This window comes from Peromyscus californicus, unplaced genomic scaffold (genome assembly GCF_007827085.1).
Source record: "Peromyscus californicus insignis strain IS unplaced genomic scaffold, ASM782708v3 Scaffold_10__1_contigs__length_136768540, whole genome shotgun sequence".
In the NCBI taxonomy this organism is placed as follows: domain Eukaryota; kingdom Metazoa; phylum Chordata; class Mammalia; order Rodentia; family Cricetidae; genus Peromyscus; species Peromyscus californicus.
In genome coordinates, this window is record NW_026294391.1 from 63,116,745 (window position 1) to 63,126,271 (window position 9,527).

General features: G+C 38.0%; 1 protein-coding gene across 1 annotated transcript; it reads right to left on the reverse strand.

Annotated features, from left to right (window-relative positions):
• Positions 1-255: 255 nt before the first annotated feature.
• On the reverse strand, positions 256-6,227 carry Itm2a (integral membrane protein 2A). The gene is made up of 6 exons (XM_052734741.1): positions 5,971-6,227; positions 2,615-2,746; positions 2,145-2,342; positions 1,811-1,921; positions 1,144-1,294; positions 256-1,018 (listed from the first exon to the last, which is right to left on the reverse strand). Exons 1-6 carry the CDS (start codon positions 6,079-6,081, stop codon positions 930-932), a joined length of 792 nt encoding a protein of 263 aa, XP_052590701.1. The 5' UTR covers positions 6,082-6,227; the 3' UTR covers positions 256-929.
• Between the last annotated feature and the right edge of the window lie 3,300 nt (positions 6,228-9,527).

The following is a 9,527-nucleotide window of genomic DNA, read 5'->3' on the forward strand; positions in this document are numbered from 1 at the left end:
AATGTTTTAAATTGTTCTGAGCTGGAGACTCTCTGTAAGTAGTTGAATTTATATGACAAGGAAATTATAAGATATTTAAACAGCAATTAATACAAAATGAAAATGGAGAAATGTGAGATAGTAAAACATAAATATGTAGATGTGGTAATGGATACAGTTATGTTCATAATTTTATATCTGATTCATGTGAATGAAAGCCAAGTAAACAATAATTTCCACATTAAGTATCTGTCAAGTGACAAAAATAAAACATGATTGAATATGGTAAACTTTATTATAGGGTTGTAGAATTCACACAACTGGAACTCCTTACAGCATTCAGCACCTGTACAGTTCTGTGGATTTCACAATACAGATATCAGTGAGAAAGAATCATTACGTGTGTAAAAAATTGCTTCCTCATGAATATTGTTCACATATAAATCAGATTCATTAAAGAGCACCTGATAGAAATGCAAAAATGTAATTTCTAAAATCAGGAGAGTTGAACAAAATGAAGAAAAAAAACACAAGAATGTGAAGAGATTTGACATGCTGCACACAAAAATGTCACAAATGATTTGAAATATTTTAAATTTAAAGCACGCTCTAGCCAGATGATTCTGTCAAGAACTTGCTTTAAATGAAAACAGAGGGTGGATTTTATTGTCAGGATGTTAGATGACATATTCATGCTGCTTTCAGAAGTCTAAACCCTATAAATTCAAAAGAAAAGATGATCATTTAATTTTTTTTGCAAACAGCAAGCAATGTCAATTAAACTAGAATTGGACAATAGCTTGCAGTGGTTAGTAGTTTTCTCCCCTCTTTCCTTTTCCAGTATAAGCAATAGAGTAAATGTATGAGTAAATATCATGAGTATCCCATTATCAAAGTCAGACTGTAAGTTGCTGACGTATTACCAAGGATACTCTTTAATCTGCCATTCTTCACTCTTGGCAGATCTTGGTCTCAACAATGAATTCATTGGGGAAGTGTCTAATCTTCCAGCATTTGTCAATGGCACGCTTGTTGAAACCTGTGAAGGCATAAAAAGATGGCTTTTGAGTTTTCTGTGCTCGTGGATAGGTATTTCAACACACTCATTTCCACGCAGTCTACCCTCAGTCTTTTCCATTCACCCACTAATAGTAAATTGCCTACCCAGCAAGAGGTCTCTGCGTCTAAGGCGGAAAGATTTTCGGTTGTTGCAAAGTTGGTAAATAAAAATGCCAAGATTGCTAACATCACGAATTTCTTCCACAGCAACCAGGTCTTCACGAACCACATAAGTGTGAGGCAAATATTTGCCACTCTAAAAGTGAAAAGAAAAAAGATTAACACGATAAATTCTTAAAGACGGTATTAAAATTCCCACTTACACACTTTTAAAAATAGACATTATTAAAAAGAATTCATTTTAGAAAGTTTTATATATTATTTTTATTATACACATACACATTTATGGGTTTTAAGTTCAGTGTGCTATTTGCACATACACACAGCATGCATTGATCAAATGCAACCTCCCTTTATCCACCTCCCCCTACACACACTCCCTTTTCAACTTCTATTAGTCAGTGTTCTGTGTTCAGGTGAGTATTTTTAGCTTCTATGTATGAAGGAGAACATAAAGCATTTGTGTCTGACTGGTCTACATTGCTTAACATAAAATACTTCAGTTCCATCTATCTTGGCACAGCATATACTTTTCATTCAAAAATATTTCAATGAAATGGAATGTCTGGCCTAACTCATTAACTTTTTTGAATAACGAAGCAAAATTATTTGGAAATGCTTATAGAAAAAAATTGATCTCTAAAATACGTACTGCCAGTTTGCCAAAAAGCTCCACCAGATTCTTTGGAGTCATAACAATGGAAGTATTGAGGGGCATCAGGTAACAGTTTCCCAAAAGCAGGTCCAGGTAAGCAGTCATTCCCTGTTGGGGAGGTGAAAAAAGATGGGTATTAATACTTCAGATTTTCTAAGTACCATTAGAACAGACAGCCAGATATTCTTTGAAAATTTGCTACTGTCTACCCGACAACACCACCATGAAAGAGCTTGGCTTTGATAGCTGTTCATTTATGAGTAGATTGTTTGCCTTTCAATGAAGAAGGAATAGAGAAAACTTTGAATAGCTGAAAGAAAGAGAAATCCACCTTCTCAAAGTCATGGATAATGGCTGCAGGGTCACTATCCGAGAAACTGGGAACTGGCACATCGATGATTGCAATGTTGTCATCCTCACGAATATCAGCCTCCTCAGTCACAGGCAGGAAGTATGGCTCTCCTCCATGAAGGGAATTGACGGGATCTTCAGAATCAAAGAAGCACATCTCACCGTGGTAAATGGTGCTCTAAGAGACAGAAGGTGGATTTGAACCTTTCTAATACTCACAGCCACGACACTTGAATTGTTTCTTACACTCACGTCAATTCATAATACTGTGTTAATCTGAGGCTTGTTTGTTAGATCATCATGGAGCCTAGGCAATGTCAGAGACCAAAAAGTAATTTGAAAACATTCCTCAAGTCTTTATTTCTTTGGATACTACCACATAATTATTTAGGTTGCTAATGAAATGCATGGCAATTAGTAATTTGAAGTATTAAGAAGTGTAACTATTACCTTGGGCATGAAGTACTTGTAAATGCAGGCTCCACCAACAATCAGTCCTGCCAAGATGAATGAGAGGCCTAGGAGAGTAAGCATACATCTCCCAGAAGAGCCATCTTTCTCCTGCGTGGCAACTCTGAGCTCCTATTGATTAAAAAGCAAAATTAAAAAAAAAAAACAGATTATACTTTTAGACAGTTGGTTTTGTGAGCAATTTATCACTCCTAAAAAACAAAATATTTAAAAAATAAACTAAGCTGTTCTAATCTACAATCATTTCAAGACAATTTCTGATGCTAATATATATAGAATATCTCCACCAACACTAGCCTTCCTTCTAGCATTTTCAAACTTAAATATAGATATAATGTTATTTTAAAATATGTACTTATCATTAATTTATAGAATGACATATTTTTATTAAAAATATTTAATGTGGATCTACTATTTTAAGAGATGTTTAATAGATAGAACAGTATTTTTTAACTATCGATATGATATAGTTCAGGTTGTCTCTAAAAATTATGTTCTTTAATTGGAACTAGTCATAGTTTTATAAACACTGGCTTTTTAGAATATAGAAACAGACACTTTGCTACTTGCTTAGAAATCAATTTATCTACTTAAAGGAGTGTTAGTAACCTTCAGTTCATTGGCTAGTTTTCAAAAAGCTTTGTCAAGTTGGAAAGGAGTTATTTCCTTTCATCTTAGAAATTAATTGAAGTCAATGATATATTTTCTGATATTCCTAATTTTATTAGTAAATATAAAGCTTCCGGGTATTATCCATTATTCTATACATTGCAATAATGCTATTTTCCAAGTCCTAGAGCAAACACTAGATTTGAAAGTAGAGAATTTTCTACACAAAGAAGCTGTTTGTGAAGCAGTGATTTAAACATTCTATGAAGTCAATAATTTGCTGAAGAATTCTAAAAAAGAAAAAAAAAAAAAAAAGTAACTGATTAACTGTGCCCTCCATAGGGCCGGGAACTGAAAGGCCTATTTCCAGTTTGCATCTCACAATATGCCCCTCAGTCACATTATTACTCACGAGAGTAAGTGAAGGCAGCAAATCCCAGCCCTGATAATACAAGTTGCTCTTAAAAATTATTTTAGTTTGTCTAGCATCAGAATTTTTCATGAAATTGTTATGTTTTGGACATTTAACTGACATTCCATCAATTTGGTGAAAAACGCACGTTAATGTGCAAAAGAGGAAAGGTAGAAAATTGTTTGATAACTTTAGTTTGCAAAATAAAGATATTTTTTAAAGGTCAAAATTTGAGATTCATATTTCAATTTATTTAAGCTTATTTCATCAATTATATTCAACACATACTGAAATGCCTTAATTGTTTTCATTAAAAATATAAACTAATATTTAGCACTACAAAAGCTGAATTTTATATTTTGACTGGGAATTACTGTAATATAGCTGTGGGATCTTAAAAGATATACTTTAGATAATTAAATTTGGGTGCAGAAAGAAGAAATGACTTGCTAAAAGGCACATAATAGCTTAACTTGAAATTCTCTGAGGAATGAATTTCTTTTTTCTTATTACTGAGACAGAAGAACAATTTGTACTGTAATTTCATTTCTCTTTTCCAATAATTCAGGAAGTTTATCATTAAGCATGGCTAAAGTATGAGGGTCTTGGTTTAACTAGACATGACTGTTCAGTAGGAATAAGGATTTCTTTTGTTTCCATTTAACATTGCAGGAGTTCAATGTAGTTGAATGAACCAATTATCATAGCTAGTTTCTTTCGAAGTGTATTTTAAAAGTTACTGTGTATCATTTGCTAATGTAAGTCCTGCGTGTTCAGTCTCTGTTGATCAGGCCTAATCCATAAACCGCAATGAAGTGTGTCAAGTAGTACTGTCAAAGTGGCCATGTCAGGGTTGGTTCTCTAAAACCTAACAAAGAAAGATAATCAAAGTGGAGATGTTTGTTTTTATTTCTTCCTTGAGCCACAGGACTGGCAAAAGTATTACATATTAATTGAATCTTTCTACAACTCATGAAGTTTTTGGTGATGAGGGGGAAAAAGGATTACTGTGTGGCTATTTTTAACTACTGGCATCTAGTTAGACCTACCCTCAAATCTGGCCATGTTTCATTTACAAAGTTAGTGGGACGACGACGACGACGACTACATATTTGACCTTCTGTCATTTAATTGAAACCTCAACAATGCAAGGGGGTGTTGCTTTTGAGTTCCAGAATGTGTGATACACAAAAGCTAGTTTGATTGCAGAGTTAAATATTGAAAGTTTCCATGATGAATGTTCTGCAGCAACACATTAACATTTCAAATTGTATGCATAATTACGTTTTACTACATGAATTCAGATCTCACTCAAAACACTTTTCAAATATCCACTCTAAACCTAAAAGGGAAAACTTTCTAAAGACAACAGGACAAGTTAGGACAGATCAAGCCCCATTACTGCAGATTCCACAGATGCAGAAGAAAATATGATCGCCTTTTAAAATTGAGATTTTACTGAGGAAAAACGATAGTTTATCAATGCTCCAAATGTGGTTGGTTTTTAAAAGAAATATAAATTGGACTAGATCAATAACTTGGGAGGAGAGAACTTCTCCATTGCCTGGAAAATGAGTTGTTTAAATTGCAACATTTGCTGTGTTTCAGATATCTATATGAAGGGAGCGCGATATTGTGCAACAAGAAGTAACAACCAAAAGAGCCCTCAAAATGTATCTTTACCAGGGTTTGGCCAAGAATTAAAACCAATATATGTTTTTGACAGCTCCATTACCTAACCATTAACACAGTCTACCTAAAAATACACACAAATGTGTGTGTGTGTGTGTGTGTGTGTGTGTGTGTGTGTGTGTTGTGCAGACACACACTTGCCCCAACGCATACAGTTTGGAGTTAAAGCTGTCCCTTGCCTCCATTCAGCCTCCACAATCAGCAATCCTACAAAGACACAGATTCATATAATTTTACTGAAGTCAATAGTAAAGAACAGTTAAGTCTTTTGCCCTTCCTCACCCCATGTGGCTGCACTGTCTCTGTAGCTATAATTGTGTCTCTGGCTAACTCTGTAGCCCATTTCCCAGAACAAAATGACATGAAGGAATTTCTTCAAACTCCTTCCAACAACTTCCTGGGATAGGTAGTGTTAAGAAATGGAATCGCATGGATGCAGAGGGGCATGAGTCGAAGCAGAGTATAAGGTGGCCCACGCAACTTACAGTGCAGATTGGCCTGCCTGGAACTCAGGACTGCGGGGGCAGCCAATAATTTGTCCTCTGCACCTGCATTGCACCCCCTCTCTTTCTCTTTCCACTCCCCAACCCCAGAAGGCCCACACAGGCCGAGTGGGAACTACCTTGCCAGTCAGGATCTGAGCTCGGACGGTGCGGCTCACAAGTGCCTCCACATCTTGCCGCGCCTCCTCCTTTTGCACCGCCGTGGGTGTGTTGAAGGCGATCTTCACCATGGTGAATCTTCGGGCTGCGCGGTAAGGCGCGGCTCGAATCAGTATCCTGGGCTGCAGGTTGAAAGAGGAGGGGAACGCGCTTGCTCAAGCAGCACTTACTTTCTCCCTGTCTTCCACAGGCTGCAGCAGCTCAGGTCTGGGGATACTTATGACGCAGTCCCAGGCTGAGTGGGAGAGCGTAGGCGGGGCCAGGGAGGTGCTGTGGGAGGAGCGGGAGGGGGCCCAAGCGCTGGAGTGGAAGCGAGTGGGGGTGGGAAGCTGCTAGTTGGAAAGAGGGGAACTGGAGCTGATGGCCAGCTCAGGGTAGACAAGCCTCACCTGCACCCCAGGCATGCTCCTACTGCCTTCTGCACCCTCAGATAAGAGCAAGGCAGGAAGGAAACCTGCCTGTCGTGTCTTTCTGCTTCTGCCTGGACCACAATAGCCCCTGACTTTGACTCTGTTTTCCCAAACTTGGGCCTGGCCCCCTGCGGGGCCCAGGACTGTAACTTGGCGCCAACCCAAGGTTTCTCAGTTCCACAACCCACCCAAGCCAGAAAGCACAGTTCCCTGACTGTTCTACACCTTTATATCTTCCGTTTAAAGAACACCTAGAAGTTCGTTTGTAGTTGCTTGCTTCATTCGCCCAACATTGTTTTTCTTCCATGATTTTTGTTTTCTTTTATAACTTTAACTTTCCAACTTAAAGTAATGTTCGATGAGAAAGACTGGGCTTTTGTCTCTTGAACTCCTCATTTTGCAGACAGGACATGATGAGATACAGAGAAGGGAGGGTGGGAAGCTCATTCCTAATGAATCAGTGAAATAACCCAGATCTTTTCATTCTCCCTGGCGGGGATAGCCAGAGTAAGGTCTCAGTCCAGAGCCTGTTTCTCTTCAGCCACCAGCTGTGTAAGCAGCAGGGGAAAAGCAGGGGAAAGCAGGGGTGCGTGCACCTATGTGTTTAAGGAGGTAGGGCGTACACAGTATAACCAGATGCTGATGCAGCTCTTGTAGAAAAAAAAATAATAAATAACCTCAGAGGGACTAGGTTACAAAGCATTACCGAACATTTACATCGATATTCAGCTAGTATAGTTAAACTGTTTCTTCAGTCAGTTCTGCTAGACCAGTGACAGAGAGAACCTAACTAGTGAAATTCAAGCTGTGGTGGTTGGTGATTTAGAGTTGGTGGTAGAGGGTTTATAAATAGTCTTGCTACATAAAACAGAATAGAGGTCTCTTGTATGAAGGGAGCAATACAAAACAAAGCCCCAACAAAACAAAACAAAACACCGTTTTACTAGAGAAGTCCCCACCTACTTAACCCAACAGACGTGAATATGCTGAGTTGCATCCTTTCTATCCAAGAAATTTTAACTTGGAGTTTTTCCCATGGAGATTGTTCTGCCTCTAAAGCCCTCTCCTGTCTTGATTGTGGGGGCTTTGCAAAGACAGAGTTCATATTCTCTGATAGGGCACAGATGGGAAGGTGGATGGAGGAGAACAGTGAGGAGCCTGTGCCTTGTACAGGGTCAGGACCTTACAAGCAGGATGTTTGAGTTTACTTAGAAACACTGGCATCTTATGCTCTTTCACTTTTTACTCAAGTCTGACTATTATAATTCAGTATTTGTCAGGCAACCCTTAGTTTAGGCAGAAAAAATCTCAGTTTTCCCAGAATGTTTCTCTTTCCAGCTGCCCTCTATTGGGAATCACCTTTATGACCCCTTAGTTAGGATCAGCACTACCCTGATCCACACTACCTGCATAACTGAACACATACTTATTTCTACACATTTATCTGCTAAGAGCAAGCTGCTAGAACAGATAGCAGATGTTATTATCTGTCCTGAAATGTGGTAAGGCAGGGGGAGTAGGAATTTTTTCCATTTGTTCAGAGAAGAGACCCATCTCTGATAGTTACCAAGGGGAAGATTTGTTCATTTGCCTGGTATGAAGCATTAGGTAACCTACCTGATCTCCTCAGGCTTCACGTTCCTCCTCTGTATTATTCTCAGGAATGTGAATGAAGAAAGACATACTTTTCTTATTATTCAGAAAAGAGAAAGAAAATGGCATGTTTGGTCACCCTAGGACTTCATTCCAGCATTGCGGTCTGTAGCATATTCACATTCTAAGCTTATAGAACTTACTTATTTTTGACCTCTTAAAAATCTTTCACCTTCTAGAACTCTTAAGCAACCTCAGTGTCTCTAAGCAGGTCTTCCTGTACAAAGTTAAACTCCTAAGCATAGTTACATATGTTGACATAAGACTTCTTTTGAAAAATTTAGCCATGATCTCTTATTTGTTAGTGCCATGCTCCCTTTTCAGAATGCCATGCACACCCCACAAAGGATCTTTGCTGCAATTGCCAATACGTAATGCAGATGTAGTATCAATTTGTCAGATACCACTATTACCTCCTTCCTCATTCACTGTTTATATATTTCAGTCTATTCCTTTGTGTGTGTGTCTCTCTCTCCCTCCCTCTCTCCCTCTCCATATATATATATATATGTGTGTGTGTGTGTGTGTGTGTGTGTGTGTGTGTGTGTGTGTGTGTATGTGTGTGTGTGTATATGTGCATATACACATACATGTGTATATACATATGTATATGGGGTAGGGAATTGATGTATGTGTTTTGGAATCATATTTTACCAATAATATCCTATGTTAATAACCATTTATTTATTTCAATAAGTAGTTCTTTCATTTTTGTAAATTTCAAAATATATGCTGCAACTTGCTCATTGAGTTGAAAGTCCAGTAAACTCATTTCTATCTACTAAAAGTGGTTCGCATTGACTAAGCTCTTTTTTGAATTGTCTCCTTTGAAGAAGCAACTTCTTATTTCTTAGCATCAATTTCTCAGCTTTCTTGCCTTTGGAAACTGTAGGGGATCTGGCTGCCATGCTGCTTCCAGCTCACATTGTTAATCATGTCTGAATGCACACTATTCAAATTTATAAATGAGTTCCCTGTTCGCACATGCCAAAGGATGACTAAATTAACACAACTTGGGCTGAATGGAACATGGCATGCAATTGGATGTCAAGTAACAATGTCAACTCTCTTTGAATCATCTTCTGAAGTTACTACACATCCAATCAACTGTGTTGGTCGATAGAGGCATCTGTAATATAATTCCATTCATTATCACATTTATTCTTTTATACAAAGTTAACTGAGGATGTAGTACATGCCCTACACTGTGATTACGATAGCAATGTAAGAATGAACAAGACAAATGTGACTTTTCCTTTGTAAAATATATTCTCACTGCACAGATTGCTATAACATGTGTCATGGGTCCTTCAGTACTTGTGGCATAGCAAAACATATCGACTCTATTAACTATAGAAGACGATGTAGCAGGGTTACAAAACCGTGGAGTAGTTCTACTGTAGCCAATGCTACTGTGACTGCAGTAATCCCTAGCTTAACTGCAGTGCTTCTAT

What these genes read in the sequence shown, in the direction of transcription:
- Itm2a (XM_052734741.1), bottom strand. Translation starts at nt 6,081, where the DNA reads ATGGTGAAGATCGCCTTCAACACACCCACGGCGGTGCAAAAGGAGGAG. An exon ending in CTCAGATCCTGACTGGCAAG is followed by an intron (nt 2,747 to 5,970) that starts GTAGTTCCCACT and finishes TTTAATCAATAG; the next exon opens with GAGCTCAGAGTTGCCACGCA. An exon ending in ACAAGTACTTCATGCCCAAG is followed by an intron (nt 2,343 to 2,614) that starts GTAATAGTTACA and finishes TCTGTCTCTTAG; the next exon opens with AGCACCATTTACCACGGTGA.